Here is a 24,318-nt window from a genome sequence, read left to right on the forward strand (position 1 = left end):
CACACACACACACACACACACACACACACACACACACACACACACACACACACACACACATACACTGCTGTGTCACAGGAAACGCATTAAGTGTTTGGGTTTGTAAACAGGTTCTAATCTATATTAGGGTTATGGCTGTTATCCAGCGTGTAAGTGTTTCTTCTGCCGGTAATCAGCGTAATGGGCTGTCTGACAAAGAAGGTGGCGTACGCTCACAAGGTGGGGAAGTGAAGCGCTACACCGGGACTGCATTGTGATCTTATGTGTGCTCAACGTATGCATACAATATTAATGATGCCTGCTATTACCATGAATAGTTTAAGCCAGGTAAGTGCTTTTACATATGAAACATCAGTTAGCTAAATACTTTAAGAAGAAAGCCGGGTGATGAAGAATAAAAAGCTCTTTATCAAGATAACAAGGCTAAAAGTCATGTGCACAATTAGTCGTCAAGTAGATTAGATGTTGCTAACCTCGCTAGGTAGCACCAGAACAACTTGTATGTTAAAGCAGCACACTGAGTGAAAGTTAGTGGTGTTACAGACCATAGTCGATCCGTGACCCGTACAGATCCCCCCCCTCAAGGTTCAGCACGCATGTGAACCGAGGATTCATTTCACAGTTTAATGTTAACCATTGCAGTGTGAAATAAAGTTCTACAGACAATTGTTCTTAATATTTAAAAACAATATGCGATCAGGGCATCAGAATTTATGCTTCTCTAGTCGCCGAACTCTGATAATGTTAAATTGTTAGCAACCTAACCGTGTTTAAATTGACAGAAGGACAGCTAATGATGGCAGCACCTGTAACGACTGACAAACGAGGGTTCCGTTCAGTTGCATTACGATGCGTTCAGGCTCTTTTTTCGTAACAATTAGTATTGGGCGAAGTTAACTAATAACGTTGTCAAGATGTGTTCACATGTAATCTCGTAAAATGTAGTGAAAATGAGAAACTAGAATGAATCTAGTTGTTTAAAACAGATGTTTTTACAACAACATAAATAGATATAAGATATGAATTATGAGCTGTTAACACTAGCTCTTATGAAACTCCAACTAGCTCTTTGAGTCAAACTTGCACGCTAACATACTAATGCTACAAGCAATGCTGAGCTGCGATGGAGGCGTTTCCCAGCACTGGTGGTGTCGATGCCTGAAGCTCTTAGCAGGACACAAATTTGGCGTTCCATCAAATATTATACCACGTACCAGGTTTGTGAGGCACGACCAGAAGAAACACTATGAACATATTTATTTCAAATGTGATTATATGATTTATGATAATATGAAATTGGATTTGGTTATTGGAAAAAATGTCAAATTACTTTTGGACACAATTTGTTTGGGACAATGTTTAACCTAAAAGATTGAATAATGCTATTGAATTATGATTAATTAAACTTCCATTTAAACCTTGTTGGGAACTTCCCTAGCTAGCATAGATAGAGTGAAAGCTGCATTTGGCAGAAATAATGTCTAGCATGGTCACCATCTTGGTTTAACATACATCAATATGCTAACACATGTCACTTAGTGCTGATGAGTCCTTAACACTACAGTACCATCTGATTAGTTTTGCTGGTCTTTGCTATAAAAGTATTGGACACATTTTGATCTAACAATGGCGCTAGATGTAAGGTCAAGAGATCACACACAAAGAATTACAGCTACAACTTGACGGGGACATAAATGTCTGTATCTAATGCGGCATTTTCACCGTGTGTTACGCCAAGGCTATACTCACCTCGACTTGCACGTTTTTTGGTTTTCCATTAGCAAAAGTTATGGATAACTGGTGCTTTTTTGGTATCACATCGGCCGAGGAAAGAAATTCTATCACCGTCCATCCAAAAGCTATAGAGGTCTTTTAGTCTGAACCAAAGTGGTGGAACGAACGACATTGCAACCACCAGAAACACGTCGCTAGCTTGCGTAAAACAATTTTTCTATTTGCCAAACTTTCAAAGAGTGATACCCTTGCATCTATTGTATAAGGTATTGATTGTGTATAGGGATATTTTACAAAATTTTGTAGCTTATCATGTAAAGGTATGATTGATATGTGTAGAATATGTTGGACTTTGAATATTTGGCATGATATGAAAATAGAAATGAAAGGGCTACTACAGTGATCTAGCATTGCCACAGTCAGGGAACTTCAAAGTCTTGAACAACAATCCATCCTTGCATACCTCCATGTCAAATGGCTTGGATGAGGGCAGAGCTGCCAAACAATTTTGGCGTACACATTTCAGACCCCAATTACGCTGCACGCTTGACTTGAATATCCTACGCATTTCCCAACAAATTGTCAATCTTTTAGCAGGCAGCCACGTCCATGTGTTGACAAAATGCTCACATATCTTATGATTCGTTCAAAATCACTTCACCTATGATTAGAGTAGGATCAACAAAGGCAAACACCAGTGCAGACGAAACTCATTTACAACAGCCCAAAATGTTGACATAGGATTCATAATACTGTAATCGTACAATTGTAAGTTAAAAAACAACCTAGAATCTGGATCGGGAATTTCATCAACTAAGGCAATGTTGTCATTAGCAAGACACCTTGGACGTCTTGAAGGATCCAAAAGTTTATTTGGGGTGCAAAGGTGGCGATGGAGTCTACAAGGCCAATGTAATGATAAGGCAGTGTCATAAATGCTGAAGTGCTGGCGGTTGACTTTCTAGTGGCTGTTATGTTTCCAGACTCAAAAATAGCAGGTAAGGCTCAAATGACAAATAGCCTCAATGTATCTGAAGCTTTGTACAAATGTACAGTCTGTACAGTAGGCCTACAGTACTGTAACGTACTGCCTTTGTTAATAAGCTGATTAAAATCATGATAACTAATTATTGCTGATTAAAACTGATTCTGTTTCTTTTGATTTCTCATATGTAAATACTCTGCATCTACATTTCAGGAAGTAATCAGTGTAATATCTTTTTTGTGTTCATTCACATTATTGATATTAATATTATATAAATAAACATAGTCACTATTTTCTCAAACAAATTTAGGGATGTTAATGTTTAATCCACCTGCTTAGTCAATACTGTATTTGGTCAGTACTGTATGTTAATTTAGAGTCTGTGTATAATTGTGTGCAACACTACAGGGAAAAGACAGTATACACTCAAAATACTGCAGTTCTTTGCAGATAAACATGTCCTTATAGTCCTTACCTAGATTGCATCTCAGAACACTAAAATCTCCGGCCTAAAATTTTTCAACTCGCTACGCTCGGCTTGCTACTATTTTCTCAAACACAATGTTGGCAGCTCTGTGAGGGGTACCTCAGCCTGGAGACGGAGATCATATACCTTCCACCGCCATGCCGAAAAACTCTTCTATAGGGTTGAGGAATGGAGAGTATGGCGGTGAAATGTGGATGTTGCTGAAACCAGTTCTGATGGAAAGACACATTGTCCCAGACAACAATGTATTGCATATGGTTTATTTGATTTGCTTGCAATTGGTCCAAGAATGTAAGTATGAGTGCTGTGTTGTAAGCGCCCATATGGGCATGGCGGTGGAGGACCCCATTCTGTGTAATGGCTGCACAGAGTGTTATATTACCCCCACGTTGCCCTGGGACATTGACTTAGCCCTGTGGCCAATGATGGTGTTCTCGTCAGGTTGAACCCAGCCTCATCTACATAAATGAACTCATGCTGGATCTCCTCTCCATCCATTCGTAAAACTCTCTGAGTGTCCGGCAAAATTTGTAGTTCAGTGTAGATCTAGTATACATATTACAGTACAGTAAAAAACTGAGACAGTATGCAAGATCACTGCTAAAGTGAATACATACCTCTGCATAATCATGCCGCAGTCGTTTTATGAATTGCGCTCGAAAGGCACTCGATAAATTTGCTTCATTTGAATATGTTTCTTTTTTAGGATGCGTGCCAGTGTTGATGTTGAGACCTGATGGATATCATTGAAAATGGCGTGGTTATTGACAATGTTAGCTTGGAGCTGCTTGAGTGTTATAGCATTGTTGGCCAAAACCATGTTTACTATCTCCCTCTCTTGCTGTTCTGTGAACATAGGAGGCCTTCCCCTTGTCGTCCCTGACCCTCAATCCTATGTAGAAAAAAACCCAGTATACAATAGTACAGTAAGGTAACAGAAGTGCTGATAGTGCATAGAATACAGTACTGTAAGCAGTGACTGAAACCGTGCAGATGTTTTTGATATGATGATATTTTTACAATACCTATTTTCCAGTCGAAATGTTCTCATCACACTTGCCACTGTATATCGGCTTAGAACTCGCAGTCCAGCCTCCCTCAGCGTCAGGCCGTGGTTGACAACGTGGTCAACCAGTGTTGCGCGGATCTCATTTGTCAGATTCGGTCCTCTTTGAGCACCTTCTTGTCTTCCTCTTCCTCTTCCTCTTCCTCCTTGTTCTCCTCGTCCTCCTCCTCCTCCTCGTCGTCTTACTCTTTCTCTGACTCTTTCCATTGTGCTTGGAGAACGCTGAACTCACCTACTGCAGTGCTTACACCTGATTGTTGTGTCTGCAATTGCAAACAAGTGTTTGCACACCTGATGACTGTGTTGAACCAATTGGTTGGACGGTGTGGTAATTTGACAGTCAGTGCTTTGGTATTGCAAGGACGTGACTTCATGATAGATTTTTGTGTGTAATGTATGTTAAGTGTGTTTAGTGTTTTGCAAATCACTGTGTGTATTGTTTTGCAAAAAGTGTGAAGCTGACATTGTGCTTATAGTGGTGCAGATCTGGGCTCATGTTATGAAGTGAAAGGTTTTGATAATAGTGTCATACTTTAGTGATCTAAGCACAGTCAGGGAACTTAAAAGAAACAGTTTAAACGGTGCAAAGGTGGTGTAACTCGATACCGCCTTCGTTCCTGAAGCTTTGCATGCTGCGTAAAGCCTGTGATCTCCAGTAAAATCTGCCTGCATCTACATTCTCAGGAAGTAATCAGTGTAATATCGTTGTGTAGCATTGGGTTAGCTTCTGTTTATATAGAGATCTCTACTCAAGACCTTCCAGGGATAAGTAGGTTTTGTGTAGTGAGCGCTGGGCTTCTTGAGCTTTTGATGCTTTACCTTCCACGCCGCTCCGCCGCCTTCCCCCATGGCTTCCTGGTCCTCGATGTTCCTGTCCTGATTCTCGTCTCCCATGCCAACACAAGTGCTCAGTTCTGGGCTTTGTTTTTTTTTCTTCTCCTTTTGATCAGGCCTAATCCTCATCATTATTTACAAGCTGCGATTTCTCCCTGCAACCATCGCTGCGCCACAGTATGGACTTTGATCAATTATGGACTATTCGCTAATGGACTAGTGTCCCCTCAGGGCACACCCCACCATCCCCTTTTTCTGCTCCGCATTGTGCGCGCCACCGACTCTCTGCTCAGTTCAGTGTCACATCTGTCATCTGTGTGCAAAAATGAGCTTTAAATAATTTGATAGCCTGTATACGAGCCGAGCTGGCACAATTTATTTGGGTAATAGATGTGTGCACAGCACTGGGTCATGATGGCAAATAGCTTGATAGTCTTTTTCATGGCCGAGAGTCCAAAGTAGCACATAAACAGTATAATGGTGTGTACTGTGTACCATCCTGCACATGGGGGGCAATAAACAGGACCTGATTGGATCCTAATGATAGATGGGAAAGGGCCTCAGCTACCAACAATGGGAACTTTAACCAGTCATAAAATAATGCAAATATACTTAATAGCCTTACTATAAATACATAGGTCAGAGAATGTAGTAAATGTTGGATACAAAAAATAATTAGCAATTTAAACACCTTGAAGTACTTTATGTCATCTCTGTCCTGCGAAAACTGTGTATCTCCAAATTTCTATTTTCCATGAGTTAATAAAAAAAGGACACGGTCACTGTTAAAGCAAAAGCACTGGCTGTACACTAAGTAAAAGAAGAGGTGCTGATTGCAATCTCACATTTGCGAAATGCATTGCCAATCAAAAGATCTGACCAGTCAGGTATCGGGTAGATGTGTTTGTGTGTAAATGTCTTCATATTTAAGTGTACAAATAATTTCTTATTTATAAGAAATACGAGCCGAGACATTTTTGTCCTACATTAGTTCAAAATGTTTCTGCGACAAAGGTCAGCCATATTGTAGAGGGAGTGAATGCTCCTTGTTCCTTGTCTCAGCTGAATTTGGTTGAGAGTGTATTTCTGCTTCATATTACTGTTGTGTGAACAGCTTTTAGATTAGTGCATTTTACTGTAGAGTAGAATCCTGCTACACATTGAAATTAAGTCACTGAAGGAGCTGAAAAAAACAAGTTTAGCCCAATTTCTATCTAGATATATCCTTTGACCTGCTATAACCAAATCATTGCTAACTGTGCATTGCTTTAAGTTCAGTGAAACCACACAATCTGGCCACGAAGCTATATTCTGCCACAGCAGCAGAACCACGTTATGTTGAATATGAGGTGAAGATTCAGTGTGGGGAGCCTAGGCTGCACTTTCCGTGATCTCTGTTTCGATTTATTTCTCCCCGTCAGCGCTCTCACCTCTCCTGACTTACGAGCCTGATGCATCTCCGCTACTCTTCGCCCTTACGTAACAGAGAATCGCACACAAAGCTCCGTCATGCATTCATAATGTTTTTCCATCTCTGCACTGCGTGTGTGTGTGTGTGTTTTGGCGTGCATCGCTTATACGTATTTCAAACAGCGAGGAGTGCAGTGTCTGAGGAAGCTGAGGTGTGACACGAAGCACAATGTTTCTGATGCTCCAGCGCTCCCATAAAATCACTGTTTACTCATCTCTATCTTTTGAGTTTCATCTCTGCTGCCTTTTTCTCCCTAACACAGATATGAGCTCTTTCAGCTGATAGAGGGGATTTAGGTTTAGGCTGGGGTGATGGCTGGCACTTACTTGTAATGAAATGCCATTATCAAAAATTGACATTATTGTAAAATGGAATTTATTTTAACAACCTATAACCCTCTTGTCTTGTAGCAGAAATAGTTCAAAAGAGAGAAACAGGTGTTGATTTCTATTTAATCTTTTCACCTAAATCTAATGTAATGTAATATAAAGACTCCTTGCAATAATGGAAGCTAGGGGTTTAAAGGTTCTGAAACCAAGACCATTTAGTGGTTTTGTCACCATGTTGCAGCCTGCTACTTGCCTTGGTCCGGCACAATGTGAAACATGTGATAATCTAATATGTCTGTGATTTTTGTACACCATTGGGGTTCAGTTTGTACATTTATTAATGGAGAAAGCCATCGTTTTCCACGCCCCCCCATATAAAACAAACAAACCGAACCTGGGCTAAAAAAAAAATCAGTCAAGTGTGTTAGCATTGTATCAATTGCTAATCAGCACTAAACACAAAATACAGCTGACCCTCTATTAGCATGACTTCATGGTGATCGTAGTTGAAAAGTGAGAGGATCACCTGCCATTAGGATACATCATCTGGGAACCATGAATGTCTGTACAAAATTTTGGTCAATTCATCTCCAGCAGATGTTGAGATATTTTACTGGATAAGTGATGACTTTGACCTGCTGGTGGCGCTATTCAATAAGTCAGGTGATATTTAAAGTCATTGGGATTCATCCTCTAGGGAACACAGTTATCCGGGGCGGCTGTGGCGTAGTGGAGAGCAAGGTAGTTCTCCAATCAGAGGGTCGGTGGTTCAATACCCAGCTTCGGCAGTCGATGTGTCCTTGGGCAAGACACTTAACCCCAAGTTGCTCCTGAAGGCTTGCCATCGGTGTGGACTGGATGCATGAATGTTAGTTAGAGTCTGATGGTGGCACCTTGCATGGTAGCCTGTCATCAGTGTGTGAATGGGTGAATGATATGTAATATACTACTGACTGTAAGTCGCTTTGGATAAAAGCGTCTGCTAAATGACTGTAATGTAATGTAATGTTATCTGTACCATATGTAACAGCGATCCATTTAATAGATTTTAAATATTCTCCGGCAGAGATCTCTGGGAATTCCGAGGACATCCCTCTGGTGCGATGGAGGCAGCAGTGGCTGGAGAACGGCACCCTGCTCTTCCACATCCACCACCAGGATGGCAGCCTGAGCCTCCCGGAGCCCACCGAGGACCCGGCCAACGACTCCGCCAAGGAGGAGCTCCGCATCCTGCACATCTCCGTCATGGTAAAAACTCTCTGTTCCAACTGTTCCCGAAGCAGCTAAAAAAAAATAAAAAATGGTTTTGAAGTCTAATATCACTACATCTTTTCTTTTGACGTGCAGTCAAAATAACTTTTTAATTGGCCAAAATCTTTCATTTGCTAAATTAAAAGGATGAAGGGAAGAAATTGCTTTTTTTTCCAGCCCTTTTCTTACTGTTTCATTAAGATGGATTTAAATATATAAAGTTATTTTAGGGTTGAGTTATTTTGCCTGAAGCTGAAACACAAAGAAATCATCTTTGAGATAAGATAACATATCCCCTTCCTAATGTCTTTGTTTCCCTGTGTGTTCCAACACGAAACAGCTGCCTGCTCACTTTTTTTTCCAGAGTAAAGATTTAAGGGAGCGGATAAATCCTGCTGACGTCTGTAATGGCGCCATGGCTTCAAAAACAGGCTTCATTTACCAAACGTGTAGCATATCAATTCAATAGATGGCCGGACACTGGACTGGTGTTTTTAATTCATTGCAAAATTCCAAACCAACGTAAGAGCTGTGTACAGATACACAAAATGACAAACATGTGTTAGCTCTCTCCTCGTTAGCATTAATATAGCCTATACACACATAGAGCCGACGCTAATGCTAATTCATTTAAAAACACAGGAAGTTACTACAGTTTTTACAACATACCTTGTGCCTGTTCGGAGGGGGGGAGTTGCTAACACATTACATGTCTCTACTTGTGCTAAAATTCCATCACATATGTCCCTATTTTTGCAACTTGCTCCTCTCCATACACTTTATACTGTTTGCACTGCCAAAACAAATGTTTACACTGCATTGTTTGCACAAATTTTATGTACATAGTAAAGTTTCCATTCATTTTGTGGATTTTCATCTTGTATATTGTTGTTATTGTGTTTGTGTTTGTTGTTCGCTGCTGCTGGCTGGCTGAGGGCTACTAAACGGAATTTCGTTGTATCACTACAATGACAATAAAAACCTCTTTATCTTTATCTTTAAGCTCGGAAGGTTGTCTTAAAAAATAAAAGCCTCATATCTCAAAACAAGACAAATTAAGCTCAATGCAGGCAACAAAACTGATTTGTCCAACAGGGCCAAAACACAAATTGGGTTATTTACAAAATGTCTCTGTGTCTTACATTTATCCCACTGGTATAAAAACTGTGCAAATGTACATGACACTCCACTGGCGGAGTCCTTTAGAATGGACACATCGAAGTCAGGGATGGGCAACGGAGGGATAGAAAAGTTTGTATATCTCTCTGGAACACACATTTAAAAGTTCTACATTTCGGTCGCAGAATGCAGATTTTTTCTCATGCCCGCACTGTATCAAACCTTATCTGCTATGTCGAGCAGAGTAGGAAATGAATCCTTAGATCTCTCTCAGCTCTCCCCTCTCTCGCCTGAGGAAATGTATATTTATTAGATCTTAGATATGCCACACCTACTCCCAGTGCCCCTTTTTTCCCCCCAGCCCAAAGACATTACAACCGCTTTTTGATGGATGATGTGTGTTTTTCAGACATTGAAAGCATATTATAGCTGCACACGCAAATGATTAGTCAGCGCGGCAAGACTTTTGCCGACAGCTACATCTGCTTCTGCGTTGCCTGCCGAACGTCGCCGAGCTCGGAGACCTTGAGACAAATGACCGTCCTTGACCGCCCCCTCTGCATGTTGTGCATCGAGACGATCCACCTGACGCATGTGCTCGAGCTTTGGCAACGTTTTGTTTTTTTGTGTGGAAATGCCATTCTGCTGCTTATCTCTTTGATTCACTCCCTGCTCTATCTGCATTTCACATCCCATGGACTTGGGGTCCGCATCTCTTTGCTCCCCGCTCAGTTAATTCCTCATCCTGAAAGAGCTGCGGCAGAGCTTCCAGGGGTGGTGTTTTGCATGAAGGTGTGAGCAGAGAAAGATTAGCATGCAGATCCGAGCAGACCGTGACAACAGATGGAAGCGACGTTGCCGCTGCGCTGCCCGGGCCCCCTCGCTGCAGCTTGCCACCCTGCTGGAGGCCCCTAAATCCAAAGCCGTGTCACTTGTTCAACTCCCTCTGGATGCAAAAAAAAAAAAGGGGGTCCCATGACGGCTGCTTTATGGGCTAAAGCACACAGCTGTCACTGGGCCGCTTTCTGTTGGGTGTCTTTGGAGAGTGCAGGACAGCAGCAGTAAGCACAGGTAGATGTTTCGGAGACGTGTGGAGAGGAAAAAACAAAGTGGGATACAGCTGTGAATGTCTCAATTGCTTGAGGTGTCAGCATCATCTTACTAAACCTCTCTGGTGTATGCTTATGCAACAAACAGCAGGGAGGAAACAAGATGAAAGTATGCTTTATTCCTTAGTTCACCTTGTCTTGAAGCAGTGTACCCATCAAGGAAATTGCTGAGACATCACTAGTGAGTCCATCAGGGCAAAATTATCTTTTTTTTCTTTGGTTAGTTAGGCACTTTGAAAAAGATTTAGATCATATTTTGCGCATAGTGATAGAGGAGACTGGAAATGTGGGAGAAGAGATGCAGTGAACGGTCTGGCCAGCCGGGCGTTGAACCGGGGCAGGTTGGTCTCATCCAGCATTTGTACCTATACCTACCTAAAAATAATGCGCCATAATTTGTAGATGTTCCAAAAAATGATTTACTATATTATGCAGATAATAGTGAACAGGAAAGTATCAAGACCCCAAAAGGCTACCCAGGGCTGGCTGGAGGGGAGGTGAATGAGTCCAACACCCGGCGATCTTTCCCCCAGGAGACCGCTGTTCGTTCCCCATGTGAAAAGAGAACTCAACATTGATTTATGTCAGTAAAGTTGCTTCCGTAGTTATTTAAACCCAAACGAAGATCTTTTTAATCTAACTAGGTATTTTTGTTGCCTTAACAACTTAGTTGTTTCCTGTAGTAGTCGGTGTCGGTCAGCGAGGTGAAGCTCTGCTCCTGGCTTGAGGAGGTGACGCTTCTGCCCACCACAGAGCTCTCTTCCCCCCCACCGAAACTCCGACTGCACATCAAACGTAGCAGCAAAGCCGGATCTGGGTCTGCCGGTGGCGGTCTGGCCGCTGCCGGAGGCTCCGCTGGAGTCTGAGCTAAAGGAGTTTCTGGTGAACCTGCATGACTTCATCTGATTTTACGCAGAATCGGACCCGGTTGCACAGATGAAAAGCATTAAGCATAACTGTATAGAAATAGACAATTTTTCACTGATAGTCTCGTTTACTTATGTGGATCAGATAACCAGTTAAAAGTTCCTCACAATATAAAATGACCACACTGTACACAGAACAAGAGTCTAAAATTCCACTCTCAACGTGCCAAAAGTCACTAGTCATCAAAGTGCCTTTCTATTAACATTAACACTGACAGGATTATGTTTTAGACTGTTTATGCCAGGTTTTTTTATCAGCCACATGGAACCGGCTTGAAATAGTCCCAGACTTGCACACCCCGGCCAGGAAGCAGAACGTCTAATCTGCCGCGGTTCATTGCCTGGCCACCGTTCCCACCACGAGACTGCTTATGTCTAATGGATGAGTTGGGACTCCAGCATTTTCTGGGCCTGGAAGACAAGCCAGACTTATCATGGGCCTAATCCTAAAGGGGAATCGGGTTCAATGAACTGCACCAAAGTCGGGGTCCGAGGCCAGGAAAGCGTCTGGTCCTCCGGCCAGGTTATAATCTTACCTGAGGACTACCATTAGTTTTAGCCGGTCCTTTCAAATGCGGTTTTGAAGGCAATTTAAACCGAGAAGTGAGTCTTTTTCAACAGTCTTACTCTTTTTATTTTTTAAGTGCACTGTTCTAAAGTTGGAGTTTTCCCTCATGCAGGGTTCAAAGCTTCCCCCCCGTGCGTTCACATCCAACAAGGTGACCACAGTGTCCTCCACTGGCCGCGGCTGGTCATCCATAATAGATGACTAACCTTGCGTTTGCCTGCACGGACACCAGGTGAGGCACTGTCAGTTCAAACACACGTACTCGGCTTCAGTCACAACCCTACAGACAGAGACGACGCTACAAAGTAAAAAAAAAAAAAAAAACGAAGACAGATAAAAAGATCCGTACATTTGGAACAGCATCAGGTATTCAGTCCATCCGTCAAGACTCTTAAGCTCCAGTGTATCCTTGTGTTGCACAAATCTTCCCTTTTTCATTTCCAAAATTTTTATCAGCTGCTGTTATTTTGCCACGGGGGCCTCAACGGATCAATCCAATCAAACCAAGTCATTACATCATATGAAAGACTAATAGTTTTTTTTAAGGCTCAGGGGTTACATTTGTTTCTTTGGTGAATCTCTTTAAGTGACTCCGTTCTTCCCTCAGAGGCCATAAAGCAACTTTTTTAATTTCTGCAGAAATTTATCAGTTAACAAATGAAGCCATAAAAGTGAAATGAAATCATCTCGTTTTAAACCTAGAGGCACAAATCTCTAAGTTTGGACTCAGATTTGGTTTGCATCAGCTGTGTACACTAGAGGCTCTGGAGGTACGAGTTTGCTGTGGATGAGCAGCAAAGGCAAAGGCCCTCACTGTGCCCACTCAACCCAAAGGGGAGGAGCAGTTGAGTCCATAAGAGCTGTACGGTTTCTGATCATATATAATCGCTGTTATAATGCATTATAATGTGTTTATAAGTTTTATTTAATTCATAATCCTATTGCAATGTATTATAGTGATTAGAATGCATCTTAACACAATAATGTATTACAAAAGTGGGAATTATAATACACTTTGATCTTTGCTAAGAAAATGTTAATTACCAGTCATTATTATTATTATTATTATTATTATTATTATTATTATTATTATTATTAGTGCTTGACTTTATAAATCATGATAAAATGCTTTATCACTTCTCATAATTGTTTTAAAAAAGCATTATCAATATTTCTCAATGCTTATAACAAATTTTCCTGAATGGGCCTTTAAATATGTACAGTACAGAGAAGGAAAAAAACAACAACAGCATAGTCAGAAACTTCAGGAAGAGCGACCGAGCAGGGATCCCTCTCCCTGAACGGACAGACACGAAATAGATGAAGTGTTTACAGAACCAAAACAAAAAAACAGTAATTAAAAAACCTATTGTTGAAGGGCTTCCTCTGGGCCATCCAAATCTATGTGGGTTTGAAAAACAAATACATGGATGCCTTTTTAGTTTTGCAAAATGATAACCCATAGATTCACATGCAAAATATGAGACTGTTTATAAGAAGTGTACGTCGTCGTTGTGACGCCACCCATTGTTTTGTAGCCTGTTTGAAGCCTCAAGTCCGTTGTTTGGACCGTTGCCATCTCAAATTTTTTGGGCCATCGTCGTCTTGGCTTTGTGCAACCAGTGAAGAGAAGTAACCATATTTGAAACTAGAGGTTGAGACCATAAACTCATGTTTACAATGTTTACTGAGGGAATAAATCAAGAGAGAAGTTATTTGCTTATAGACTTGTATTCAGTCTGACTTCTTTTTGCAACCAGAGGAGTCGCCCCCTGATGGCCAGTAAAATAATGCATGTTTAAGACACTTCTGCATTGACTTTACTTTTCAGAAACGGTCAAATTTGAAAGATTTCATTAAGATCTTTTTAGCTCTTCTGCCCCGTACACAACTATAGAAAGTACACAGGGCTGTAGCCAGGATTTTGAAAGCTTAAAAGTTTAAAAGCCCCCTGCATGGCGCAAACCCACTTTCCCTTTAGAACAATTGACTAGCTGCAACAAACTACTAAATATTTTTATTTACTTTTTTATCAAAATCATTTAATCATTTTCAATTTTATGTCCCTACATGATGAAATTCCCTTTGCCAGGACAACAATTCTACTGTAGAACATTTTCAAATGTTCTTTTGTCTCAAATACTTTTGTTAATGTCATGTGTTAAAAAGAAATGGGAACTAAGTCCCAGGAAGACTGCGAAAGTTATTGAGAAGTCATTGCTTTTGATTTGAGTCTACAGCTGTTACAGTGGCTGCATTCTCTGTTTGTGCAGTTCACAATTCACACTGGTCATTTTCCGGTGATCTTTAAAAAATGCTGACCCTTTATTGGGAGCTAGAGCCACAGGGAGTCACACACCCACACAGCGACATAAAGCCTTAGTTTACGGGGGGGAGAGCTGGTCATTGTGACACAGCTTAGCCCGTAGGATATTGACATTCATGTGGTGACCCTCCTTAAAACCTGCGTTGATAGCATTGATCGTATAAACCTTAAATCAATGCAGCCCTGACCACTTGTAAAGCGGCCGTCCCCCTGTCTGGATCCTCCAGAGCTGCTCTCCGAGAATCACGACATGGCGTGTTTTTGAAAAGCCTGCAGAGCGAGTCAAACCAATCCATAGCTTCCCTCTGGGGCTGTGAGGAAGACACACAACCCGAGTGCCCGGCCTGTTTTTAGTGCTGCTGGATTTTTCTCATGCAGACAACAGAGCACCGTGGATTGGTTTCTTGACAAAAACAAGATAAAAAAGTGAAAATCACAGTTTTAGAAGAAATAAATAAGGACTTGGCTGCACAGTAATCTATATCAACAAGCAATTAGATTTATATTTTATGGGAAATTTGTTCCTACTTGGATGGAATTTCATTTGACCAAAGCGTATGGGAACGGATAATTCAAGATTAATAGAGCTAGTGTGAGGAAGGGGAGGGTGTTCGCCTCAGCCTAAGAAGTTTATAATACATATTTTAAAACTTCTACAATCTTTTTTTAATTGAAAGCAGATATTTAAATAAAAATGCCATCATTTTTTTCCTAATCATGTGTTCGCAATAGAGGCCAAAGAACAAGGATAAAATATAGAATTTGACGGTTTACACTGACTAAGGGACAGTTGAAATTATTTTTCGGGATGTCTTGGATGTATAAACAATTTTTTTCCAAAGAACATTTTTTTAGGAATCAATAAATAATCAAATTGTTAAGAGGAATTGATAATGGAATAAGTCTCTATTAAATTGTATAAATTACCAAAATATGTTGAATTCATGGCAGAAATCGAACAGGATGAAAAAAAAAAGATCTCTTGCCATTGACTACCTTACATATTTTTTTACAGAAAGGTTTTATGGTGGTCCACAAGAAGGGGAATAAGTTTGCAAACATGTTCACCTTATTAACTTTATGAGGTGATAATATGACAGGGTTGTGCATTTAGCTTGATAGCAGCCCCCAAGTTACCAAGTAATTCAGCTTTTAAACTTCCCCCAAGGACTGTGCACAGTACGTATGAACAAAGTATTTTGAACTTTGATGCTCCTTTTCCCTTTTTTTTTTTTTTTTTAACCAGATCAAATATTGAAGCTTCCTCATTTGCCAACTAAAGTCGACACAGCACTCCCATCTTTGATCTATAGCCACACGTGCAATCCATGGTAACGGAGCTCAAACTAGATAAAGGCTGTCAACTGAAAATTTAAAAATAAGTTTTAAGGTTCCAAGCAGTGTCAGAAACCTGGAGGGTCACAGGACCAATCACAAAAAAGATTTTTACATAATGCTTTTCTTCCACTCTTATGTCTGTGTTTTTGTGGCGTCAGCATCAAATAATTTCCCGTCTGTGTGTTGGGATTTTAGCAAGAGTCGATGGATAAAGCAGATGGCATGTTTTTCATAAAAGAGACTTAAACTGGAGCAGGTTTGTCACCCGCTACGTCCTTGTTTATTGTCCCTTTGCAAATGTATGGGGCATCGCACTGGATTTATACTGAATCGAAAACTAAATTGTGGACTTTAGCTTCAATTCAACATTTTTTACAGACAACCCTGACTGAAAGAGAGGACAGAAAAAGAAAAAGAAAAAAATCACAAATCCCTATATTTTTTCTTTTCATTTTTTCTAGCTGCTGCAATAACTTCATGATTATGTCTTTTAGCTTCATGGCCACTTGCAACACTGAAGAATAAAGTGACATCTTTCTGCCGTCACCTTCTGTCAAAAAGTCTGCCTCAGTCGAGACATCATAATTAGCAGTCCTTGTAATTCAACATACAAACCATGTATTTTTTTTTTTATCAGATTTTAGCAATAAATAAAAAAGTTAACAGCGTAATGCAAGACATTCTGTTCCTTGGGACGAAACATTCAGTCTTATCTGAACCCGAGGGCTCAATAGCCATCGCAATTTGCTACACCAGCAGCTATATCTTAAGGTTTTATGCAGAATACCTGAGCCGTTATTGCATTCTACAGGATCATTTTTCAAATATTCAGAGCATTTGTAGAAACAGTGAAATTGCCACCTCTCCTTCACTGCCACCAAATGAATTAGTCACACCTGAGCGAGTGCAGAAATTAGTTTTGGATTTGTGCGGATGATACTTTGAGAATGAAATTTGCTTGAACCTGTTAAACATCCGTGGCAAGTGAGATTTAGATATATATATATATATATATATATATATATATATATATATATATATATATATACCAAGTAATTCAAGTAACCTAGGTAAATAATAATAATAATAATAATTAAAGCCTTTATTAGTCCCACAACGGGGAAATTATTTCTCTGCATTTAACCCATCCCGGAGGAGCAGTGGGCTGCAATGAAGCGCCCGGGGAGCAACTTGGGGTTAGGTGTCTTGCTCAAGGACACCTCGGCATGTTGCAGGTAGAGGGGTTTGAACCACCAACCTTGTGGTTACGGGACAAGCGCTCTACCTCATGTGCTGCAGCCGCCCCAATTAATAACCACTCAAAGCCTTTAACACTTCATATCATTCACCCATTCACACCCATTCATACACTGATGGCAGGGGCTACCATGCAAGGTGCCACCTGCCCATCAGGACTAACTTATCATTCACAACCAATCACACACTGATTGCACATCCTTCAGGATTTGGGGTTAAGTGTCTTGCCCAAACACCAACATTGGACTGGCAGAGCCGGGGATTGAACCGCCGATCTTCTGATTGAGGGACGACCCGCTCCAACTTCTGAACCATAGTTGAAACTTGAATAACTAAAGTTTTACGATATGTATAGTCACATTTGTTCACATGTAATTTCCTGTTAATGAAATAGATGCAAGTTCATGTTAGCAATTTAACGTTACTTAGCAAGTTGCCATTATGTTAGCTTACCGTTAGCCACTGTCAAAAAATCCTACAAGTAAAAACTTTTTAAGCCTGTTAAACGTTGCTGTAACGTTGCTGTAACTGGCATGAGCTACTTATCACATTCGGACAACGTAGTAAGCATTATCAATATTGAAATATATCAATAAATTGTGTCTTTATCGGATAACTGCGTAACAAAATGGCATGCAATTAATGCTTTGTGGCAGATAAAAAAAAAGGCAATGAATAATCATACTCCATTATTAGTGTGAGCACAACAAACAATAGTAAACAAAAGAGTGTCTCGCCAACTTCCTCCTTCAAGCTCTGAGGCATCATCGGGTGTTTCTGAAAGTAAGAGCAACTAGAGGGGGTAAAGGGGGTCTGATGGCATTTTACAAGGCCACAAAATGAAAACCAACATTACCTTGAATTGAAATGAAAGATTTGCCTCGGTTTGAACATTGTTGGCAACATTTGGGATCATGTACGTAAACAACTAAACAAAATATGTAGTCCTTTTTTAGACATTTTGACACGGAAATGTTGCACATTATGCCATTTGAATTCAAAACAATTGGGATATGCAATAACATACATATACATATTTGTTTTTGTGTTATATAAAATAACAAGTCTTAAAATATGGTCACATATTTATCCAAAGTTATACGATGTGAGCATTGAAATTTAGTTTGCCTTAATTTGGTGTTGAGTTCCTACAGTGGCAGAGATAATTCACTTACTAATACACTTAACCACAAACATACTTTTCTCCCAAGTATTTTACATTTAAACATCACAACTCAGAAGTAACTATATTAAAGTTTGAATGTTTTTCATACTTGGTTGGTAGTAGCACTAATAGCCCTTTCTTTAACATTAATTCTGCAGCTTTGTGTTTTGAGACCCCCATGCCTCAGAAGTGGTGATTTGTAATGTAAGAGTTTGATAAGCTATTGTTGTTATCATAACGTTTTGTTTTTTTACTGTGTAATTTATTTACTGATTCAATTTAGGTCATTCTCAACACCTAGTCTTTTCCATCCTTTTAATTTATTGCAGACATTTTATTTTATTGTATTTTATTTTGTTTTATTTTTATTTGTAGTATTATTAGTATTATATTATTATGTACTCAGTATCTTATTTAAATAAGAAAGACCTTATTGTATTTTTTGAAAAAAACGAAATATTTCATCTTCAACACTTAGGCGGTGTTATGGGTACATTTTAATGTCAGCAAAACATGGCAGCACTTACAGGTACCCCTATAACAGCTGGGATCATTATTTATTTCCTCCTGTAGAAGTAACCTTCTCTCGGCCGGTGAAGGAGGGAGAAAGCAGCCGGGGGGGACAAACCTTTTCAGACAATATGCTGCCAAGCTGTTCTATTTGTGGAAACAATAAGGCAGGTTAACGGGGATATTCCGTTAATTGGTTTATTCATTACACCCGGGACACTCAATCTCATCGTGTCACTTCATCAGTGACTTTCAAGACCTCAATGGCAGCATAGCCAATAGCTGACTCACCCCATGCATGCAGATAGGCGGCTGTGGCACATGAGGTAGAGCGCTTGTCCCGTAACCACAAGGTTGGTGGTTCAAACCCCTCTACTGGCAAAATGCCGAGGTGTCCTTGAGCAAGACACCTAACACCAAGTTGCTCCCCGGGTGCTTCATTGCAGCCCACTGCTCCTCTGGGATGGGTTAAATGCAGAGAAATAATTTCCCCATTGTGGGACTAATAAAAGGATTGATTATTATTATTATTAAATGTTGCCAATGTTTCAATGCTTCACATTTCCTTTTGAACTATGAAGGCAATGAGTGGCAGCCATATGTACCAAATGGACAAAACACGGTTAAACAATTCATTTTTTAACATTAACAATAAAGAACAATGCTCCGTTTGGATCAGGAAAACCCATTTTTGAATAATAAAAGGTAAGCAACAATGATATTTTTCGAACTTTGGTGGTATTATTAAGTACTAGTATTGGTACTCAGTATTGGCAAATACTCAAATGTAAGTACTTGTACTTTGGTCTGCAAAAAAAGTGGTAACTGAGAAAAGTACAAGCATCTTCGCATTCCGACCACCACAGATCCAACCAGGGCCCACTGTTGTAGAAAATATACTTCTGGAAACGCACCTTTAAAGGTCTCTGTGGATCTCTGCAAATACGATTGTTATGGATAAGAAAACCCACAGGCGGACATTACCTTTCCTCCAGAACGTGTGAACGTCTTCCAACGACACCCGTGCATCCTCACTTTAGTGCCAAAGTAGAGGCTTGTTCCAGCCTCCAGGTACATGACTCCACATAGACTAGACATCGGGGAATTTTAACAGGGCTGTTTCATTTTTCCAGTTGCAATAATGTATGCCATCAGCATCACATGAAAGCTGCTAATGTATAATATTATTAAGAAAAAAATGTGTAGTATCATGGCTTTAAAGACGACATTCCCTGATGATGCAATGCATTAAGAAAAACTGATTTCGTAATGTCTTTTCAGCTCTTTAAAGCACCCGACTCGAGTGACATTTAATTCCAAGAGAATAATGTTTACATGACAAATGTGCGGTTTTTACATTAGTGCTTTCCCACCACACACACTCACTCAAACACCATCGTGGCTTCATGCTATATTAGCTCTTATAAAACACACCAAATTGAATCAAATGATTCAAACCATTTCCGCCATTAATACTAATTTCCAGTCCTCCTGTGACATGTTTGAAATGGAGGTTGTGACTTTCACATATGTTCAAAGTCAAAATCAGCTCTGGATCATGAGGTCCGTTGTTTCGTTTTATTTCATTGCAGATATTAAGTATCATACTTTGACGGCATTAACCCCTGGTTTCAGGATTTGGAGTGATTCCAATTGCGTAGGAGGACAACTGTCATTTTCCATCATTAATATTGTAACCTGATATCGTCTCCGTTCACTCCGTTATTGCATTCAAAGCAAGAAACTTCCTTTCACTATCTCGTAGCTGTCAGACGGTCTCAATCTTTCCACCCTCCTGTGTCTTCATGCCTCGCTTCCAGAGACTAAGTGACAGATTGATAGCTCGGCTCTAATACCAATGCCGGTCTCTGTCAGACTGAGAAAGGCCACGTCTTCTCTCTTCCATTCAGGACTTACATGACAGCAGTGTAAGTCATAAGGAGCACTCGTGCCATTATAACATCATCCTCATCCGTTAGTAAGTGGATTACGAGGCTGGAGCGCCGGCATGCTTCCATGTGTGGTTTGGTTTTATTGGCTCTAGAGGAGGACACAGCCCACTTAGTCCTCACTTTAATTCCAAGTAATGCCTGACATTAAACAGCTTTTTTCCATTTGGTCTGTATTAGCCCCCTCCACGCATGAGCGCTAATGCAGCTTGATGGGTTTTAATTACATTTGTCACTGAGGTAGATTTGATTGAGGGCCATTTGAAGTACTTGACATTTGACTTGTTCTAGTTTCCTCAGGCATGAGTGAAACAATGGCACGGCTTAACATTACATACACAGTTTAATAGTTACACATGCTCAGTTATGAAGTTTGAAAAATTCCTTTACACTTTATTTTAGGAACAACATAAACTACATTTTTCCTCTTCTCTAATCATAAATGTTTTATATATTAAAAAAGTGACTTACTTAGCAGAGAAATGTGTCATAAATGACCCTTTGCTAAGCCAAGCTGTCTGAGTTACCTTGGAGCCCACACTGCCACTAACTGCAGTCCTTTAAGGGATATGATCTAATTTTGGGGTAATTGAAGAAGAAGCAGGAAGAAGGGTACAATATGTTTGAAATCCCCCACCCACTTCATAACCCCACAACTACGCCCATCGACCCTCCCACCCCACCTGTAGCCCCCGATCATTACTCCTGTACCCTTCTCTCGCTTTCCTCTCAACTGTCTACAACGGATCCTTTTCAGACACATTTGTCAGTTAGTTTTAATCAATACTACAGTCTACACAGGTGACAGGGTGTTTCACTCAAGCATGTCTGTGACCCAGCTACTGCATGCTTTCAATCTCTCGTCACACTACTATTCAAAGGGGAGTTACATATACGACTATGAATTTAAGCTGACAGCCAGCAAAATGAATGCCTGTATTTCAATACTTTAAGGAAGAAATAAAAAGCCGTCAAACTGTTTTATTAAGAGGGCCTTGCTAGATCGGACTGAATGTGACCATACCTTATACTTCAGGGGCATTGGTGTGAAATGAACTGTAAGGACTGGTCCCAGAATAAACTGACTGTATGATTATGTGACTACATTTTCATTTATTTAGCATTATATTACTTTTTTTCTCTTTGCTGTTTGGGGGTAAAACTCACGAACAAGCCACACTTCACATTTGTGAAGTTGTTGTTTCTATCACGTGAGCAAACTATTGACTGTTTACACATTAAGACAACAAAGAGCAACATTAGCATTCATTTGTCGTGTCCCTGGCCTCCAATCAAATTTGAATCATATATTTGCTCATCTTCTAGCTCTGTTTTGGTCCCCACCAACTCCTTTGGGAAATATCTGACTCTTTAGCTGCTTAATTGTTTACTATATTAACTAGCTATGACTAAATCTGTTCGGTCTGACTTTTGGAGCTTGGCAAGATAGCATACAGTAGGTTTCTCTGAAAATAGCTGCCTGTTCCTGAAAACGATGGAACTGGTGAGGCTAAACCAAACAATGTGCTTAAAGACAGGGAAACGCTGGCAGAAACCTGTGCGCTTGTTACGACAAGATAAGATAAGATAATCTTTTATTAGTCCCGCAGCGGGGACATTTACAGGGGACCCCTTTCAAATAACCTGAAGTCAGTTGAGCTATTAATAATACTAAAATATTGGTTACTGCACGTTTAAGACATGTGTAAAATGTACTGTGGTTATCTTGAGAAACTAGAAAGGTTACGCTAGATTTAAATAACATCCAACCAAAAAAACTATTTTCGAGTGACAGTAGCCAAAATGTTGCTAAATCTAGCAAGAAAGTCGCAAAGTCTGCAACACTGACAGACCATCCCTTCAGGCCTCCCTCCAAAGACACTCCCCAAAAATGACCAATATGAACGTAAACATAGCCTTATCATGGTAAAGAACGAAAAATTATCAGAAATGTTTTTGGAGAAGATGACCAACCCTGCCTGTGTCACAAATGTAGTGAGTCATTTTGTTGTTTTATTTGCAAACTTTCAAGTTGATTGTAAACCATATACTGTGAATGTATACTCAGTAATCCAGTTTAAATGTGGAAAATATGATGATGTCCTTCACTTAGTGTACAGTCACTGTTTTATTTAAATAAGGGACTTCATCATTGACTTTCAAAGTGCTGGAAACTATAATCATTCCTAACTAAATTACTCTGCTCTCCTTTTTGACCACTGTGCATGCAGATGTAGTGCACAAGTGGCCCTCGTCACGGTGTCATTTGTTAACGTCCTTGGTTATGCAGATTAAGCAAACAACTTATGCAAATAAGCCTCTACTTTTGCCTATTTAAATGGATACGAGCAACCGAACCCCTCTATTTATATCCAGCCTCAGAACTCCCAAAACGCATGAAAAGTTCTTTTTTTTAATGTAAACAACTTTGATTAAAACCAATTTTCCTTTCATTGTTTTTGCTTATCTTTCTTTCCACAACTGTGCTCGTTTGACTGAGCTGACACACAGTTTAGCTTTAATTGATTTCTTTCTTTTTTTTAAATCAGTTTTCACTTAACCTCTTGCTATTTGGCTGTTGTTCTGACCAAACTACTGCTGGCCATCAATTTGTAACATTATTTTTTGGCCTCGTATCTCCTTAAGTCAATAACATAATTAAAAGGGAAAGGAAGTGCAGCACAAACAAGAGAGACGGAAACATCTGTACACACCTGGCTGGAGGGAGCACTTACACAATTCTTTTTTTCAAATTTTAAACGGGCCTGTGATTTATCTGACTAAGAGGGGGACTCATTTTTCTTAAATTCTTCTTCTCGTGCTGTCACCTTGACATTTCCATAACTCTTTTTGACATTTTCCAAATTGCACAATGTATCTGATTTGGAGTCCTCAGCTGGGTAGCATCAGATTTGCCGCGAGGATGTGGTTATGGGTTCATCTTACAATCGTGTCTGCGTGTTATCTCTCGTCATCTTTCCTGCCTTTCTCACAAAACATCCCTTTCAGTAACCTTAAAAATGCAAATAATAGGATTGTTTTTTTTATTTCTTGTAAAAATCAGTGGAATAAAACTGCCCAGAAATCTGTGATCATTGCCTTCATTCATGGAAGAGATATGGTCTGATATTCAGACTGACAGCCGCTGTCTCTCTCCAGTGTTTCCGCGGGCCGTGTGCGTTTGACTTGCCTCGACTGTGATCGGTATCCCGCTCCTCGGCGACGTTTCTCTGACACCGTTCTCGCCTTCATCCGCTCCCTCTTTGACTCCTTCCCCTCCCGCTGTCTCATTTTCTCTCCGGTTTCTGTCTGATTCTGTCTCTGTCCCCCCTTTTGCCCCCTCCCCTCTGTCTAACCTGTCCTCAGGGCTCAGGCTCAACGCCCTTCATCTGTCCATCGTATGCCCCGCGTCCCAAAACCCCAACACCCGCAGGTGCTGGTGTGGATGCCGCGGCATCACTCTACCCTCAAAAACCAGCTCATAAGTCATTAAAATCTAAGGGAAGATGAGTAAAGCGAACGCGGCCATGTGACCTGACCCAGTCAGATAGTATCAGTGCTTCCCGGAGTATGTTTATGAGCTGATATTCAAAGTCACAGATAGACTTCTTTCTCCCATATTTCCACAGAGCAGCCAATCGCACAGGCTTCAAACAAACTCCAAGGTTAGCCCAACTTATTTAAGAAGAGAGAAAAAAAAGGCCAAACAGTAAAATTACCACTTAGACTATCCATTGTAAACATCAATCAGAGAGTACAGACCAAGTTCATTTTTGTTCATACTTGGCACCATGACCTGAGCCTCCACAGGTGGCTTCTGAGCTTCAGGCGCTCAAAAGGCCTTCATGCACAACGTTCTGTTGCTGTATTCTCCAAATGGTCTGATGGGAGAAT

General features: G+C 40.4%; 1 protein-coding gene across 1 annotated transcript in view; it reads left to right on the plus strand.

Annotated features, from left to right (window-relative positions):
• Positions 1-24,318, plus strand: part of astn1 (astrotactin 1) — a 407,842-nt gene that overhangs the window by 66,705 nt on the left and 316,819 nt on the right. Inside the window, exon 2 of the mRNA XM_054603250.1 lies at positions 7,973-8,154. Within this exon, the coding sequence (XP_054459225.1) occupies positions 7,973-8,154 (182 nt within the window). The remainder of the gene's footprint in view (positions 1-7,972; positions 8,155-24,318) is intronic.

This window comes from Anoplopoma fimbria, chromosome 8 (assembly GCF_027596085.1).
Source record: "Anoplopoma fimbria isolate UVic2021 breed Golden Eagle Sablefish chromosome 8, Afim_UVic_2022, whole genome shotgun sequence".
Classification (NCBI taxonomy): domain Eukaryota; kingdom Metazoa; phylum Chordata; class Actinopteri; order Perciformes; family Anoplopomatidae; genus Anoplopoma; species Anoplopoma fimbria.